Below are 19,439 nucleotides of genomic sequence, written 5' to 3'. Positions count from 1 at the left end.
CTGAACTCCTGACATCAAGTGATCTGTCTGCCTCAGCCTCCCAAAGTGCTGGGATTACAGGCATGAGCCACTGTGCCTGGCTCATGTGCGTTTTCGTATCTCTAATGTAAATCTGACTGTACCTGGGAAATGAGGTTCTTGCCAGGATCAAATCAGGATAAGCGTATCAATCAACCAGTACAGTGGCTGGAACATTAGGAGGCACTTGAAGAACAATATAGATAACAATGATGATGATGATGATTAAAAACAGAGCAGGCTCCTTTTGCTGCCTGTATTTCCAGAGACACAGGGCTTTTCAACTTTCACTTTAATTCCCTTGTGTCCTTGCTTCTTCATGGATATTCTTAAACTGTAGAAGAAAATAATTTTATCTTTTCATCTTGAGGACTTGAGAGATTTCGGCCATATTGATACTAACCACGTTTCTTGGATTGATCGGTTCCTTTGATCCATGGATGAGCTCTGTGAAAACTGCCCTGCTGCTGTTTGATTCTGACATTGTCTTGAATCCTTCTGTAATGATTGAGGAGTCGCTTCCCCATTCCGTGGCCATATTTTGACACCTATCAAAGGGGCTTGAGGACATTGTATTTTGGGCATTAACAGAGATGTTCTTGATCAGTGATGGGGAAGATGTTTTGGGCTCCTTAGAGGGAAATGAGCTGTAAGGGGCAAGTGGTTATTGGGATGATATTGCTTTCCCCACTTCTGTGTTAGTAATCAAAAGCAGGACTTGGCCTTTCCAGAGAGCAATTTTGCAATTTGGCAGTAATGGAACAGAGAATTCCATGGAGTCCATTGATACATTCTCTTGTAAATTCTCTCAGCCAACATTTTTTGGGGGTTATTTTCTTTAATTAAAAAAACAAGTTCCTATTAAAAACGTAAAACCAAAAGAGATTTTCCCCTTCCTCCTGGAGCTCTGACAGCAAAATATTGGAATAGATCTAAATAGAATTGCCAGCGAGTTTTGACAACTTTTATAATGTTTTATTGTTATTATACTTTTTCTTCTTCTTTTTTTCCATGACGTAGCTTGAACCACAAAGCGAGAGCTATAAAGCTAATTCCATTCCCTTCAGCCTCCTGGCCCCAGGGGGAGATTCTGATGGCTACGGCCACTCAGATGGCTTCAGCTTTGGTTCTGAGATGGCACATGCCACAGGCAAGCTGAGCTAGGACACCCCTGGGTATCCTGAGGGTGTAACTTCATGGAAACTTGGCAGATGCTCCATGTCCCTGCCTGGCCACTCTGATGTGCTTTCACATGGCAAACAAAGGCAGAGACACAGGGTGGAGATTGTCACACACTTGAGAGCATAGAAGTGGAAAGAGTCTTGTGTCCCCAAACCCTGCTCTCCTAAAAGCATATTATGTTATAAAAATTGAAAGAAGTCTTTAGGAGACAATACAAAAGTTATAAGGACATGTTGGGTTAGAATTCTAGTTGTGTCTCTTTCTAACTCTGTGACCTTAGACAAGTTGCTTCATCTCCCTGGGCCTCAATTTCCTAATCTGTAAAATGTGAACAAAAATAATACCTACCACATAGAGTCACAGAAAAAATGAAACGGACGAATTCAAGATCCTTCAAAATGCCTTATGTGCAGCTCATTGCACGTGAAATTATTTCAGGTATACTCTTTAATTTTAATAGTTAAGCATTGATTGATTGATTGAGATAGGGTCACCCAGGCTGGAATGCAATGGTTCAGTCATAGCTTACTGCAGCCTCAAACTCCTGGGCTCAAGCAATCCTCTTGCTTCAGCCTCCTGAGCTGCGATGACTACAGGCGTATAAACATTTGTTTTAATTGCATTAAAAGAAATATAATTAGTACCACAAGTCTGTAATTTCACAGATACGATTACTTATAGTGAAGCTTAACTTATTTGGATAGATGATGACTTTTTAAAATGTCGTAAGTTAAAGAATACATGGTTCTAGGTCATGGTGAAAATTGTGTCTGACTGAAGTTTGGGATTTACTGACACATGCTCCTTCTAGGATAGGGGTTCTTAACCTATGCCGTGGGCCTCTCTGGCAGTATGTTGGAGCCTATGAATCACCTCTAAGAATAATATGATTAAGTGCATGAAATAGAATACACAGGTTACAAAGGAAGCCAATTATATGTAAAATATAGTTATCAAACTATTTTTTAAATGGCTATATAGCAATATATGCAGTTTGTAAATGCCATGCCCAAAATTCCCTGTCCCATCCTAAATGCTGAGTGTGGGATGTTAGGGGTCAAGCTCTTCTTCTCCCCCATCCTTGGACATTTCTCTCTTTGTCCCTTTTATCTTTAAGCTGCTCCCCTTCTCTCTACTCCTCTGCCACCTCCCATGTCTGATCCAACCCCCGCCTATCTCATTTCCTTTGAGCCTTGTGGTGCTGCATAGCATGACTTTCCTTCTTCCAGGAGAGGTTTCTACTGAGTCCTTCTAAGGAAAAAAAAAATGGGAATACCTTGTATGAAATCTGAAGGTAAGGGAATGTGGAAGACCAATCGTAAGAGTGTGAGGACCAGATTTTGAGCACATTGAAGGATGCTATACCTATGATGTCATGGAATTTTTATTATGCTTACTTTGCCTGCATAAGCCCTGAAGCTCAGGGGAGGGTTGTGTGTCAGATGAACACACAGCCCGCAAGGGATAGGGGGATAGGGCCTGAATTTGGAGGTACGTAATCTTAGATCCCATGCTATTTTTTAAAATCCGTGTTCCTTTTCCTGCTTCTTTCTTGTTTTCTTTCTCACTCCCTTTTCCCTCTCTTTATTCTCTCTGCCCAAAACAATAACAGTGATGATGATGGTTGCCATTTGTTGAGCATTTACTGTGTGCCATGTACCTTTCTAAGTCTTTTCACAGTATCAACAGCCCTTTGAACTGGGGACATTCATTATCCCTACTTTACAGATGGGAAAGCCAAGATATGGAGAAGTTAAGTACATCAGTGGCCACAAGGACAGAAGCTCAGAAGGAAATTCTAGGACACAAGCAGCAATCTATCCAGATTAGGGTAACCTAGGATTATACCTGACCCTCATAGGTGGTCAGCTACCAGTTTTTACACACTTTGGGCAATGACCTGAGCCCCACTTTAAAGATGGACACCCACAGGTTAAGTCTAAATAAATACTTAGATTAACTAGCTTTCGAATTAGGGAATTCAAAGACATAGGTAGACTAAATTGACATATTTCAAAACACCCTGTGTGTTTATTGATTGTTAGAAGGGGTTCTTAACTGGCGGTGTTTATTTACTTTTCTGCTTAGTTATAGAACTGTTGGCAAATCTACTTGCCTAATGTATAGGGCATGAAAAGTTAGTACCCAAATATACATTTGTGAAATATGATGGACATGAATATAACTGGATCATTTCATTCATCAAAGACCCCATTTTTCCTTATTCTGTGACTTTTCTGGTGGATTCTCTCATGCCTGGTTCAGCCACTCAGGAAATCTGTATCAGGGTACTGATAAGTGTTATCTCCCATCTTTTCTCTTTCAGTAAAGAATATCCTGTGGTCCCCAGGAGCACCGTGAGGCAAAAAGTGGCCTCCAACCACAGTCCTTTCAGCAGTGAGTCTCGAGCTCTCTCCACCTCATCCAACCTGGGGTCCCAGTACCAGTGTGAGAATGGTGTCTCCGGCCCCTCCCAGGACCTCCTGCCCCCACCCAACCCATACCCACTGCCCCAGGAGCATAGCCAGATTTACCATTGCACCAAGAGGAAAGGTAAGTGTGATCACCCATGGTCAGCTCACATTATTTCTTATCTTTTCCTTTCCTTGGGCTGGGGGGGAGGGGGATGAGGAGTGTGCATTTTTTAAAAAATGTAAACAACACAAAAATACATGGGGATGATAAGAAATTCAAATTATACAGCCAAAACTAAAGGTTCCCTTCATATATTCCCATCCCCAGTTCTAGCCCCTTCTTTGAAGAAAGCTTATTTGAAATGTTCAGACCTATTGTATTCATTTATGCACACATGCACAAACACACACACACACACGGAGAGTGCAGAGAAAGAACTAGATTTTTACTTTTTTTTTTTTTTTTTTTGAGACAGAGTCTCACTCTGGCTGGAGTGCAGTAGTGTAATCATGGCTCACCGCAACCTCAACCATATGGGCTTAAGTGATCCTTTCATATCAGCCTCCCTAGCTGGTGAGGCTACAAGAATGCCTCAACACAACCTACTAAATTTTTGTTGTTGTTGTAGAGACAGGGTTTCACCATGTTGCCTAGACTAGTCTCAACCTCCTGGGTTCAAGTGATCCACCTGTCTTGACTTCCCACAGTGCTGGGATTACAAGCATGAGCCACGGCACCCGACATTTTTTAATGAAACTTTTGATATAGATAAAATCACACTGTATGTATTTTGTAACTTGATTTTTTTATTCTTTTAAACTTTAGAATGCATTTTGGATATTTTTTTATAAACCTAGACTGCCTCATTTTTTTTTTTAACTGCTAAGGAGGAAGAATTGACTGGAAAGGATAAAATGGAGTTTATTTGGCCACCCCCTCTGGTAGGCAGGGAGATTGCTTCCAGTGGTCCCTGCTTGTATTACAAGCCGTGATGTAGAAAAACCCCTTGAGACTGTGAATGCCTCTCTGGTATATGTGCCAGTGTTTCTTCCAGGTGCATTTTGAACTCCCCTTTTTTTTGTTCTGATCAAAACCAACACACAGGCACAAATCACAAGTGATTTTCCCCCTTTAGCCCCCCACTGTAAATCTACTAAGCTGAGGCATTCTGTGGTTTTCTTTGCCACATGAGAAATGAAAGGCTTTTTTGTAAGTCATCCAAGTCTAAAGGAGCTATATAAAGAAATAATTTTCTGGTGGGCCTTCTTGTGAACCAGAGTAGAAGTGTTTGTCACAGGTAGTGTATTGAGTTCAGCTTGCTAGAACCATTGCTTGGAGTAGGCAATGGTATGGTGGGGAGACTGAAGGCTTTGGGGATGGAGAGACGTGGGTTCAAATCTCATCTCTGCTCCCTGCTTCTTGTGTGACCTCACCCTGGTGTTCTAGCCTCTCCTAGCCTCAGTTTCTCACTCTGTAAATGATGATATTTCCTAAAGCATCTGATAGTTGGCAAGTACCCAGTAGGTGACAGCTATGACTGGGTATGTGGCAGATATCACTCCAGAAGGTGAGTCCCAGGAGGAAGCACAGAGAAGACTGCCTCTCTAGGCGAGAGCTTGAGAAGCCAGATATGGAGGGGATGGTGTAGCCTGAAGCTTACATCTGTGGTCTGCAGAATCAGTGAGGATGAAGTTCACCTTTGAAATTTAAAAATGTTTATAAATAGTGACAAGTTACTTAACCTTTCCAAGCCTCATTTCAAAAAAGTCTGTAAATTTGGGCTCGGGGTATGACTTGTCTCATAAGGCTTGGTGCAAAGATGTTAAAAAATCATACATGTCATGTGTTATCTCAGGATTGACCCAGAAAGTAGTAGCTGTTTTGCTCCAAAATACACCAGTTTTAATCTACAAAGTGGCCTGTTGAACCTCACAGACTCAGTAGTCAACACAAGCCATTGTGAATCCAGCACCCAGTGCCTAGACCTTTAGGAAGAAAAACAGCTCGCTAACAATGGATGGGAATGGATGCTTTGGTAGCTTTTTCTGGAGCTAGGGTTACACGAGGAAAGTAACAGAGTTTGACTATTTGACATTTACCAATCTTGCTTTTTAAAGGAGGGAAGGACTGTCATTGGTATTTACATGGGGCTGGGAACTGACCTGGGTGAGGCCTGATTTCCAGGCTTACCTGAAGTCAGTCCAAACGCCTTGGATCTCAAAGGCCTGAACAATATCACTCCAACAGGCCCCCTGGCCCAACTCCCAGCAGTCTGCTGCTGGATGGACTGGAGACCAGATGCCTGCAAATATGTCTGCCTCTTTAGGCATGAGCAGGAGGTTAAGAAAGTCCCATGGGACACAGGTCCCTTAAATATCATATAAAACAGAATCTGTTTTATATGATATTTAAGGGAACCCTTCCTAAGTCCCAGACCACCAGCTTTTTTGACAACACTGTAGAGTAGGTGCTATTATTAACCCACTTTACCAATGGGGAAGCTGAGGCTCAGAAAGGTTCCAAACAAAAAATGCCAGTGGTTCTTGAACCCCAGCCTGGTCTGCAAATTCTACACCTGTGCATTTCACCACCACTCTATACTGTCTTGGTTACCTTTGCTCATCCGGTACAATCTCAAAATTTCATTTTCCACTGAAGATCGGTCTTTGAGACTGGGTCAAACCTGTTAAGAGCTCACCAGGTTTGAATTAGGGAGGTCTAATCGATTAAATTAATACCATACCAAAAGACGGGCAGGAAGAAGTCGAAAAGAATCATGGTGCTTTTTAGGTTCAATATTTACAACAGCATCCTTATAAATGCATTCCTGAAGGATGCGGCGGGGAGGCTTTGAATGCAAGGTTCACAAACCTCTTAGGTTATGACTTGACTTTCATGGAGTGTTTGCAGGTTCCTTGGATGAAGTTAAGATCAACTTGGAGTGGCCACAGGGGGAGCTGCAGTTGGGGGCTGATCCACTGTAGAAATACTCCCAGTTGCTGACACTTTGCAGCTCTGTGCCCGTGGGCGAATTGTTTCACCTTTCTGGGCCTCAACTATCTTCCTTTCGTGCAAAATGAGAATAGCAGTAGCATCTGCTTGATATGGTTGGGATGAGAGAAAATTAGATCATCCACAGGAAGCACCTAGAACAGTGCCTGGCACCTATGAGTGCTCAATGAACATGTGCTTGCCACAAGCCTGCCCTTAGGAAGCTCACACTGTTGCAAGCAGGTCACATATTACACAAGTAATTATATAATGGCTTAATGAAAATTGTGAAGCCTGGCACATGATTAACATCTGTAATCTCAGCATTTTGGGAGGCTGAGGCTGAGGCTGGAGGATTGCTTGAGCCCGGGAGTTGAGACTAGCCTGGGCAACATAGTGAGACTCCATCTTTACAAAAAAAATTTTAAAAACTGGCTTGGTGTGTTGGCACATACCTGTGGTCTTAGCTAACCCAGGAGGCTGAGGTGAGAGGATTGCTTCAGCCCAGGAGTTCGAGGCTGCAGTGAGCTATGATTGCATCACTGCACTCCAACCTGGGTGAAAAAGAAAAAATAAAATAAAATAAATGATTGAATGCCATGAGGAGATATGCAAAGTGTTAAGGAATATCAAACCGGAGTATCAGTCTAGAGTGGAAGATCAGGGAAGCACTGAGGCTGAGATCTGAGGAGAGTGAGTGTTGGATAGGGAAGGGGAGGTGTGAGGGTGTCCATGCATAGAGGAAAGCATGCATGAAGCCCCTTGGCTGAGGAAGAGCCTGCCCCTGGGAAGTGAACAGAAGGCTGAGATGCTGGCACTCAGGGCAAGGGCAAAGTGGGGGGAATGAGGGCTAGAGAGAAAGGCAGGGATCGAGATGTAAGCCATTTTAATGAAGGACATCAGATTTTATCCTCCCACCAGTGCATGTCCATTGGTGGGATTTAAACTTGTGATTAAGTTATTTGGAAGCTGTCACATTGCTATAATAGCACAAGACTAGAGTTGGCTTCAGAGCCCCATTGAGAGACCGTCATAGGGCCTGAAACGGGAGATGGTGGCTCTGGTCAGGGTGTGAGGGGAAGCTGGAGATGTGGGTGGAATCAGGACTTAGTGGCTGGTTGGCGATAACAAGGTGAAGAATGACCCCTTCTTTGTGGATTTGGAAACCACCACTGGGAAACTTCCCCAAAGTCACCCAGCTCCTGAGTGGCCTGACTGGAGATGCACACTGAGATCTGTGGGCTCCAGGTGAATGGGGTGTATGCACCCTGGAGAAATCCTTTCACCTTTCCAGAAACCTCTGCCCTTCTCACCTCCCTCCACCCCCAAAAGGGAGCTCCCAGTGACAGGGAGCATTCCAGCCAAGAGCTCTCTGTCCTGCCTAGGAGACAACAAATAGTAATTCATCATCAGCCTCCACACTGTAAAGTGATAAGGAATCAGCGGAGGTTTCCTTCCAGTTGGGATTCTCGTTAAGTGATAACTCCATGGGTGGTTTTCCCCCTGGCCCCTGCCTGCCCCACTATCTGACTTCCCCTCATTGTCTGTCTCCTTTCCAGTGATCCCAGGAGTCAGGCCCAGTGAAACGTCAAAGGGCCAGGCAGGCCAGAGGGCTCCTTGTGTTTGGAATCGGCTGTCTCCAAACTATCTCTCCCGATGGATTGAGCCAAAAAAGCTGGGAAGGTCTTTTATCAATGCCACTCAATCAAATCCAGGACCCCAGGGCCTGGGAGAGCACTTGTCTGTCTTTCTCCCTCCCACCCCTGACTGTCACTCCCATTAGAAACTAAAAGCAACCCAAATAAAGATTTCAGCAAAGCCACGGACTGAATCAGATATTCAAAGGAAAGTTAGAGATTGAGAGGGGAAGGGGAATTAGATATGGAAAAGGGTGCATTTTCTCAGGGCTGTGTATTTTAAAAAGCAATTTTATATCCATTCGTTTGCTGATTTCCCAGTTCCCTGCAGCAGTCTGTGAACTAGGAGAGATGCCACCCACCCCTGCTTTGCAGGGGTCTAATGGAGGACCAAGAGACAGGGCTAGATTCTAAGCTTATGTGGCTGATGAATGGCAGATCTGGGATGGATTCATCCAATTAGTCTTTACTTGTTGAGCGCTTAATGTATAATGGACATTGTGCTGGGTGCTTGGGATAAGTGGACAACATGGTGGAAAGGCTCCTGTGTACAAGAAACTTGTATTCTTACTGGATGAGACATATAATAAGCCAGTATGTAAATTTAATAGTTTTAGGTAGTAACTAGGTGATTTTGGAAACTGAGTCTTTTGATTTCTAGTTGAGAATCTTCCCACAATATCATTCCAACCCTTCCTACTTTATACTAAGCGCTAAGAGCATGGGGACACCAAAACAAAAACAAAAATAAAAACAGAACACCAAAAAAAAAAAAAAAAACCCAGCCATCCACCTACTTATCCATTCATCCACTCATCCACCCACCTATCCACCCACTATTCACTCATCCACCTACCCATCCACCCACCCACCCACCCATTCATCTATTCACCCATCCATCCACTCATCTATCCACTCATTCATTCATCCACCCACTCATCCACACCCTCATCCCCCTACCAATCCCCTCACCCATTCACTCACTCATCCCTCCCCCCACCCATCCATCAAGCCATCCATCCACCCGCTCATCCATCCACCCACCCATTCATCAACCCATCCAGCCACTCACCCATGCACGCATCCATCCACCTACCCATCCATCTGCCCACCCATCTACCCACTAATTTACCCACCCAACCACCCATCCATCTACCCACTCATTCATCCATCTACCCATTCACCCACCCATACATCTACCCACCCATTCATCCATCTACTCATCCACCCACTCATCCTTGAGAGTCAAGGGTTGCTACCTTTTCATGTTGGCTGAGCAGGTAGGGTTGCATGAAATGGAAAGCCTAGGGCCATCTGCCACATCTGTCAGAATGAGCACTGTTTTGTGAGTCAGAAGGCCTGAATTATAGCTACTTTTCTAACTTGCTGAAGGTCACTCAGCTAGAGAGATTACTACTCTGAGTTTCAGGGTGTTTATCGGGGAAGACAACAATGGTCCTTCAGCTGAATGAACTGAATTGGCAAGAGAAATGACCCATGTGGGAATTGTGACAATATTTGCTCACTAGAATTAATATTTAAAGAACTCTGTGAGCTTTCCAGCTCTGTAATCTACCCATATACTTTTAAGTATGGGACACCTTTCAGAAAGCTATCTGTCCAGTCTTCCAAAAGAGAAAAAGGGAAAAGAGAGTAGACACAGGTCATTTGAACAGACAAGATTTGAACGCTTTATGTGCAAGGAAGATAGAAACTCACCTGAACTTAGTATTACCACAATTAAATCTCATGAAAAGCTCGGGTATTATTTCCATTTGCAGTCAAGAACTGAGGTTGTACTGACCTGGTGATTCACCCATAGTCACATGGCCAGTGAAAATTGGAGCCATAACCCTGTGCCCTAGTATCTGTGCCCTGGATGCATTACTAAAGTCACTTTATCCAGAATCAAAACCATCTAGAAAAATCCAAAGGACTAGAGTTTTCTATAGCGCCATGCCATAATGAGTGGTCAGAATCAGGAATAACTTCCCTGTTACCTAAGAGACTCATTTGGGTTTAGGATAGTTGCAATATAATTGACCAAGCTTAATAAGCAGCTTTCTGAAGCTGAGTTGTGGACTCACCTCATCAGAAGACTTGATACCTAACTACAGCCCCAACCCTGAAATCTAATCATGACTTGGCTGGAGACATTTATTTACTGTTGAACAGTTATTGGGCTCTCAAAAAGAGGAAGAGAGAGAGAGAGAGAGAAAGAGAGAAACCAAGCCATAACCAAAATAAACACAGAGATTATATCCAGAACATTTATCATGACTGACCTGAAATTTGGATCCTTGAGTTGGAATTTCTTTACAATGTGATGAGGCCTGAGAGGAATTTGAGAATGTTCAAGACCTGCTTTCATCAATAAGCCAAAATTGAGTTTTTCTTGGTGCTCTGCATTAGATCTTTGGGGTACTAAAGACTGGAATGTATAATTTTACGATTTTCCAAAATGTGTTCCGGCCGTTTTCTTATTATTCTTCCTTTTTTACTTGTAACAAATCTGGAAGGGGATCAGAAACTTGAGAATGGTTAGTTTGCCTTGTTTTTTTCTCTTGCCAAGGGTACCCTGCAGCTGTACTTTCTGTTATTGAAAAGAGGAACACACTGATTAAATGGAAAACCCAAAAGTTATGATTCCAGCAACAATGGAAACACTCAGGTTTATGAATCTAGGGAGTGGAAGGAAGAATGGAAGGGAAGGAATCAAGGGAGGAGGTGGTGAGGACAGAACCAAGCTGAGTATATCAATGTCTTCAAGACTCATCTGGATGTTTTCAAACATCTGGATGGTTGGCATGATGTAGACAGAACACCTGGAAGAGTGTGTTTTTCACTTTTTTCCTTTGGTATAATTTTTTGGGGCATCCTATGGGTCCCAGATGTGGCCCAGAAAGAGTCTAGCTGAAAATAAATGTGCTTGCTGTTAAGTGGGCAGAACCCCAACATAGACACATTTTGTTCGTGGACACTTTTGGCTTACCTGTGGGTGTCACTTGGACAATGATACAAATGGAGGTGATTGGTGGAACCCAAACCCAAGCTACTCTACCTGGGTTGGGGAGCTGTTTTACCAAAGCCAAAGGATTTACTCTTTTTTTTTTTTTTTCCGAAGCAGAGTCTCGCTCTGTCACCCAGGCTGGCATGATCTTGGCTCACTGCAACCCCCACCTCCCTGGTTCAAGTAATTGCCCTACCTCAGCCTCCTGAGTAGGTGGGATTACAAGCACATACCACCATGCCTGGCTAACTCTTTTGTATTTTTAGTAGAGATGGGGTTTCACCATGTTGGCCAGGTGGGTCTCAAACTCCTGACCTCAGGCAATCCACCTGCCTTGGCCTCCCAAAGTGCTGGGGTTACAGGGGTGAGCCACTGTGCCTGGCCCGGATTTACTCTTGAAAGAATGGCTTACTTGAGGCTTTATATCTGAGGACACCCTCTGTCACAGAGTGTCAGCCTCCCTCACTTACTGCTCACGGTAGGATGGACTGGAATCGAGGACGTGCACCAAAAACAGGGTCATGTCTACCCTGTTCACCACCCTCTCTCCAGCACCTGGCGCGATACCTAGCACTGGGGAGCAGCTCAGTAATGATCTGTTGTATGATTGCGTGAGTGGCACTGGATATTAGAAATCTAGAGAGTGGGAAGCAAGGTGTGTAGGCAGAGTCAATCCAATCTGGCTTGGATTCCAGCCTCTGTTGTTTCTCAGCCATGTGACTTTGGGCAAGTCACTTCTCTGAGCTTTAGTTTCTGCCTTTGTGAGACAGGCATGACAGTAGACACCTTGAGGAAAATTACTGTGAGATAAAGAGTAAGGTCACATAGTAGGTGCTCAATAAATAGTATCTCTGATCATTTCCTCTCATTATTTAGTTCAGTATTCTGTTTTCATGGCCATCAGCCATCACAGTGAGTTGCACGGATGCCTCAGTGTTTCATTTTTCTTCACCCCTTCTAAAGACCGACATAATTTCTTAACATTTACTGACTAGAACAAGATAGGAAGATGAAGAAAGATAATTTTCAGTCCAGAAGGTAAAATTTCAGCTAATAAATGAGTCTGGGTTGGGCTTTACACTTTGGTAGGTATCCCCAAGTATTGTTTACCCTGAAGGGAATAACTTGAAGGTATTATTGTGAATTATATCTACCATCAGATTGACTGGTAGTGTTACCCCTGCAAAAAAGAGCTGCTCATGTTGATGGGCATCAGGAGGTGTATATGCTCAATCTTACTTAATTCTTAGCTACCCATTGAGGTAAGTATTACTCACTTTGATTCAGAGATGATGATGAGTCTCTGAACGTAGGTGCTGGTGTCTACTGGTATCACACAGACATTAATAAAGGAGCCTGATTCAAATCCAGACATGTCTAGGCTTCTTAACCTGGGGTCTGAGTTTTAGGGAGTCTTCGAATCCCCTGAAATTGTATGCAAAGCCTTGTATGCACATGCAGTTTTCAACACGTTGTGTTTCAGCATAGTTTTCTAGGAAAGAGTCCAGCACTTTTGCTTGTTTCCAAAGGGGCCAGGGACCCCAAAGTGGTGAAAGGAGACTCCCTTTCAGAGACAGAACTATCTCCACTGCCCTACACTAGAAAATAACTAGTGCACAGGGGAGGAAGTGACTTGCTCAGCAGGAAACAGCAACACATTAACTTGTACCAACTTAACAAATATTAACTAGGCACCTGCTTACATGAGGCATCAGGAAAGGATCTGAGCATTCATTCAAGGTCCCTCCCACTTACCCATCCTCCATCCACCCATCCATCCATCATCCATCCATCTTACAAATATTGATTGCATGTCTTCTCTATGTAGCAAGGAAGTGAAAAGCAAGGACTTTGTAGTCAGACTACTTGGATTCTGATCCTGCTCTACTGCTTATCAGCCACGTAAAACTTTGGGCAAGCTTCTTAACCTCTGTGAGTCCTTTTTCTCTCATCTGTAAGACGAGGGTAATAGTAAAACCCACCTGGTAGGGTTGTTGTGAGGATTAAGTGTGTTACTTTATGGAGAGTGCTTAGAATCATGCTACACAGAGCACACACTATATGTGTTTGTTTTGACTTATTGTTGATGCTACTGTTATTATTAAGAGTAGGTGTTTACTAGGTTCCGGGAATATAGTGATGGAGATGGCAGACAATGTCCCGCCTTTACGAAGTTTACATGCTGGAGAGGAGGCAAGATCATAATAATTGCTATTTATTTATTTTTGAGATCGGGTGTGTGGGTCTCACTATGTTCCCTGACGGGTCTCAAACCCCTGGGCTCAAGCGACCCCTGGCCTCGGCCTCCCAAGCAGCTGAAACTGTAGGTGTGTATCACTACACCTGGCTAGTTGCTGTTTATTGAATGTTTCTGGGTTCTGGACTAAGTGCTTCATATATTTTCCCATTTAATTCCTCAACACTGCCCTCTGTAGGAAGGGCTATTATTATCCTTTCCATCTTACAGATGAAGAAACTGAATCCAGAAAGGTCAAACTGTTTGCATGGAACTCCATAGCCCAAGGTCTTCACCATTACAGTCCACCCCACTTCCCTTGCATTTTCAGAATGGCGGTGAGGGCTAACAATCTCTCAGGCTTTGTTCTTCAGTACTTTGGCCAAATAACTGTCTCCACTTTTAGCTGCCTGGTGCTCACTCCTGGCCTCATTGCTGTCTCTCCTGTCTTCACAGAGGAAGAATGTTCCACCACAGACCATCCCTATAAGAAGCCCTACATGGAGACATCACCCAGTGAAGAAGATTCCTTCTACCGCTCCAGCTACCCGCAGCAGCAGGGCCTGGGTGGCTCCTACAGGACAGAGTCGGCACAGCGGCAGGCCTGCATGTATGCCAGCTCTGCGCCCCCCAGCGAGCCTGTGCCCAGCCTGGAGGACATCAGCTGCAACACGTGGCCAAGCATGCCTTCCTACAGCAGCTGCACCGTCACCACCGTGCAGCCCATGGACAGGCTACCCTACCAGCACTTCTCTGCTCACTTCACCTCGGGGCCACTGGTCCCCCGGCTGGCTGGCATGGCCAACCATGGCTCCCCGCAGCTGGGAGAGGGAATGTTCCAGCACCAGACCTCCGTGGCCCACCAGCCTGTGGTCAGGCAGTGTGGGCCTCAGACTGGCCTGCAGTCCCCCGGCACCCTTCAGCCCCCCGAGTTCCTCTACTCTCATGGTGTGCCAAGGACTCTGTCCCCACATCAGTACCACTCTGTGCACGGAGTTGGCATGGTGCCAGAGTGGAGCGACAATAGCTAAAGTGAGGCCTGCTTCACAACAGACATTTCCTAGAGAGAGGAGAGAGAAAGAGAGGAGAAGGGGAAGGAGAGGGACAGTAGCCAAGAGAACCCCACGGACAAGATTTTTCATTTCACCCAATGTTCACATCTGCACTCAAGGTCGCTGGACGCTGATCTAATCAGTAGCTTGAAACCACAATTTAAAAAATGTGACTTTTTTGTTTTGTCTCAAAACTTAAACACACACACACACACACACACACACACACACACACACACACACAGAAAAAGATGAGTCCACCCCCACTACCACACTCATCAACCAGCCACATTCATGCCACTGCCCAGATCTCTTCCCCCATTCCTTCTTTTGGGCTCTAGAAAGTCTTGCCTCATCGAGTGTTTTTTCCTAGTGCGTAGTTGGAGTCTTTCCCTGTCTTGGTGTTAATGTTGACATTGTTATATAATAAATAATAATATATTTTTTTCTTTCAATTTTCTTAATGGGACCCAGTCCCTTATTTGGGGGGAGGTCTGAGGCAAGTATATTTCAAAATATGTACTTGTGGAATTCCCCTCCAATAAACTATCCCTGAAACCTAAATTCACCACGTATCCCCTTGACTGAGAAAAGCACCTACCTCTGCCATGTGATGTCCCCATTTGTTTTGGTTTTGTCCTGCCTTCTCCAATATCACGGTGCTCAGTTTTGCCTCTACTTACCCAGGGAGTCAGGATAACACTGACGCCCCCTGTCATCCTATCTTATTCAGCCCTACCATCTTGCCAGCTCTGTCTTTCCAGCTGTCTGTCGCTAAAACATGGCCTATAGCTTCCCCTCCGGAAAGCTTGCTTTGAAAAACTTAAAAAGCCCTGGTTTACACACAGGCAGGACTGTGATAACAGCTCAAACTGTGCTGACAAGAGTTGTGGACAAAAAGCCAAAATAAATATTCTTCCTGATTAAAAAAAAAAAAATGAAAAAAACAAGGCCATCCCCAACCTTCCAAACCTCCATCACCAACAACCCAAACTGGTTGTCAAGCAGAATCCACAATTTCTACAGAAGAGGCAAGACGCACTCACCGATGATGTCTCTCCAAAGAAATCACGCCCACACCAGTGCCAACACAAAACTATGTTTACTGAAAACAGAAAACAGTATTAAAAACAAAAAAGTGTGTAAGTAAAGTGTTATGGTAGGGTTCTTCAGATGTAATATTTTACTGGTACTATTTATTTATAAATAGGAATTCTAATTAAGTAATAACATGAAATGAAACCCAGCATACGAGCTGGCCAAGAGCTTTTAATTTTATTGATACTCAAAACCAAGTTTGTGGTTTTTTTTTTTTTTTTTCCTCTTTCAAATGTGCTTTGCTTTTTTTGATTAAAAAGAATTTTTTTTTCTTTCTTTTTTTTTTAAACAGACCCTAATAAAGAGAACAGGGTAAGATGTGAGGCTGAGTGTGTTTAAGTACGTGAGCGTGTGAGTGTGTTGTAAGTGAGTGTCCCTATGCAATTATGTCTCTGTATGTTGCTAAGGGGGGAGGGTGAGAATTAAGTACTCGTGCCTTATATTTGTGTGCCATTAATGCCTAATAAATACCATGTGCTTAAACAAGTACAAGGAACTTGAACACCCATTTTTTTCCTGTTCTTTTTACTGACTGAATAGAGGGGATAGGAAGTGAAGGAAACAGGAAGGGGTTGTCCTTCATGTGAATTTCTGACCCCATGTGCTTTCTCGTGCCCATCACAGGGGAATTTGGGATCCATTGTCCTTGAGTGTGATAAAGCCGACTATACGTATACACTGGTTTATATCCCTGGAATGAGGCTTTTTTTTGTTTTAATGGAATTTGTGTAGGCATTAGAGAAGAAAAGACTTTAGGAATTCTAACTATCTAAAAATGGTATTGGTCGTACCATATGTAACACCAAATGTTTGGGTTTTTCAAGAATCTCTTTCTCTGAATTAATTGTTGGAACCTGGCGTTTTGGTGGTTCCATTGCAAATGACTTTATGAACCATCAGTGAATCAGGTATTTACTTAAAATCCATGGATTTAGGATTTGTGAACTTGACCTCTAGAACACTTATGGGACAGAAAGAGCAGCAAATTGGTGAGTACATTAGTGCTGCAGATTTGTTCTGTTTTTGTAATTTTGATGCCCACACCCCTCAGATTATCAAGAGCTATCAAATATGCCACATCTCCTTGAAAAAGAAACAATTGGTTTGTTGATTACAAATTATTCATTTAATCAGGTCCCCTAGGATCTTTCCCAGGCAAAGAACCCCTGAGAAGTGTGAATTAATTATAAAGAAATGGCAATTCAGCATCTTTCAAGTGCAGTGGAGAAACTAGGTCAATGGCTTTCCTGTTCCCCCAAAGGACAGCATTAGCAAAGTTTCACTGAAGAAATTCTGACTGTGCTCCAAATAGATATTTGCTCTGATATCAATTAATAAAAAAAGGAGTTGCCTTTGAAGAAATTGCCTTTGAAACTACTTTTATCAGCTGTATACAACAGACAGTCTTATCCTTTCAGAAGAACATCATCCAAATTAGGGATCAGCACCCCCACCCCACCACTCAAACAGTTGCCACCATTAGAAAACCATTAAAAACATGTTCACAGCAGCCTTCAGAAATCAGACAAGGGACACTGTTGTTTCATAACCAATACACGTTAACCTCTTTGGGTTCTAAACGATTATCATGGATTTTTCCACTGAATCAGTAGGATTAGGATGCAGTGTTCAAGAGTTAATGTAGTTTTATCATGACATTAATAAAACCATACTGAGGCATGATGAACATTGTTATATTCCTATAATATATTTAGTGGATGCTTGCTTTTGACTGGACATGTGGTAAGTACCAGGGACACAGTGATGAGCAAAGAGATAGAGGCTGTGCCCTTTGAAACTTAGAATTAGCTCTGTGAGAGACAGTCCTTAGGAAATTATGTGCATTCTCAATGAATTGCAGTGGGAGAAATTGCTAGAAAGGCAGAGTGCACAGTGCCATAGAGGGATAAGGCAAGGGGTCCTAACCCCATCTGGGGGAGGTGACACTTGAGCACAGCCCTAATGATGAGTAGGAATTAATCAGGTATAATGTGGGGAGGAAAAGAATTGCAGGCAGAGGGAACAACGTGTGCAAAGGTCCCAGGGCAGAGACTGTGATGGAGGAATGAGGTGTGAGTTTGTAAGTGGGTACTCTGGATGTGTGAGATGGTAGGGTTTATTTTTGTTTTTTTGGGTTTTTTTTTTTTTACTCAGGAGAGGAGTATTACAGCATCCCCCTGGCTTCCTGTTCCTCTGTGGTTTAGGATTCAAGGTTATAGGGCAGAAGAAACACAAGAACTTTCAAGAGGGTCAGCTCATTAGTATTCTTGAGCTCAGAGAAGTCGAACATTCCCCCAGATTACACAGCTGGTGTGTGTCAGGGGGTACCACAAAGCCTGTTAGCCCAAGCCTAAGTTTCCTTTTTTATTGAAAGGAGATAATTGGCCAGGTGTGGTGGCTTACACCTGTAATTCCAATACTTTGGGAGGCCAAGGATGAAGGATTGTTTGAGCCCAGGAGTAAGCCTGGGCAATATAGCAAGACCCCTGTCTCTATTACATACATACATAAATAAGATATTCTATATGTTTCAAAGAACTGTTGTGTGTTTAAGTGAGATCATATCTGTGAAAGTTTCCAGTAAAGTTTTTAACACAGTAGATGTTCAACAAATGCTTGAAAGGCTAATCAATGAAATGCAAGTTAAATATAATTTTTTAAATAATTGACTTGGCAAATGTGTATTTAATAAAAATGTGATCTATTGCTAATGAGAAAGGAAATCCCATACACTAATGGCTGGGAATAAAAATTAGATAAACTTTTTGGGAATAGAATTTGCAAAATATATCAAAAGTCTTAATGTGCAAATAATTTAATCTGATAATTCTGCTTTGAGAATTGGTCCAAAGGAAGTAATCAGAGATGTATATAAACATTTATTTTCTAGAAAGTCTATCATGATTTTTTAATATCATGCAAAATAGGAGACAGCCTTAATATCCTATAATGTGGAGTTGGTTAAATAAATTATTGCGTTATGAAATACCACATGGCCATTAAGAAACACATCTGTGGGCCAGGTGCGGTGGCTCAAGCCTGTAATCCCATGTAATCCCAGCACTTTGGGAGGCCAAGACAAATGGATCACCTGCAGTCAGGAGTTCAAGACCAGCCTGGCCAACATGGTAAAACCCCATCACTACTAAAAACGCAATAATTAGCTAGGCGTGGTGGCAGGTGCCTGTAATCCCAGCTACTCAGGAGACTGATGCAGGAGAATTGCTTGAACCCGGAAGGCAGAGGTTGCAGCAAGCCAAGATTGTGCCACTATACTCTGGCTGGAGTGATGGAGCGAGACTCCATCTCAAAAACACAAAAACAAAACCCACACATTTGTGGAGAAGATTTAAAGAAGATGTTTAAGATTCACTGCAAGCAAAAGAAGCAAGCTTCACGTAGTTTGCACAGCAGCCCCTCAATTCTATCAAATGCATCAGCATGCATTCACACTTGAAACAGAAGCACTCCGGGACACATAACAGTAACAGTGACAGGGTTGGGGCGTTTAAATTTTCTTTGTTCTTTTGGGGATGTCACAGTTTTTCTTGTCATGAAGATGAATTATCTTTGTAACTTGAAGTAGAATTAGTAAATAAAATCTAGCTTGTTGTTTGTTCATTGAAGTGAGTCTGCGAGGAAGATGGGACACTCCTGTCTCCCTTGAGGAGGTAAAGCTCCCGTAATGAGAGACATTGCCCCCTCAGTGACAGAGCTGGGTACCAGTACTGATCGGCAGAGTGCTCACCATGGAATGTTCCATTTTCAACTCAAAAACAAGGTGATGCCTGGATACTTCT

The 19,439-nt window shown here is 43.2% G+C and overlaps 1 protein-coding gene across 2 annotated transcripts in view; it reads left to right on the top strand.

Moving 5' to 3' along the window:
• TBX5 (T-box transcription factor 5) overlaps positions 1-14,741 on the top strand; it is a 52,854-nt gene extending 38,113 nt beyond the window's left edge. For both annotated transcript variants that reach the window (XM_017529518.2, XM_017529517.2), the window contains exons 8-9: positions 3,527-3,753; positions 13,946-14,741. In XM_017529518.2, the coding sequence (XP_017385007.1) occupies positions 3,527-3,753; positions 13,946-14,520 (802 nt within the window). In that variant the 3' untranslated portion in view covers positions 14,521-14,741. The remainder of the gene's footprint in view (positions 1-3,526; positions 3,754-13,945) is intronic.
• Positions 14,742-19,439: the final 4,698 nt, after the last annotated feature.

The sequence above is a fragment of the Cebus imitator genome, unplaced genomic scaffold (genome assembly GCF_001604975.1).
Source record: "Cebus imitator isolate Cc_AM_T3 unplaced genomic scaffold, Cebus_imitator-1.0 Scaffold59, whole genome shotgun sequence".
In the NCBI taxonomy this organism is placed as follows: domain Eukaryota; kingdom Metazoa; phylum Chordata; class Mammalia; order Primates; family Cebidae; genus Cebus; species Cebus imitator.
This window is presented reverse-complemented; position numbering and strand designations above follow the sequence as displayed.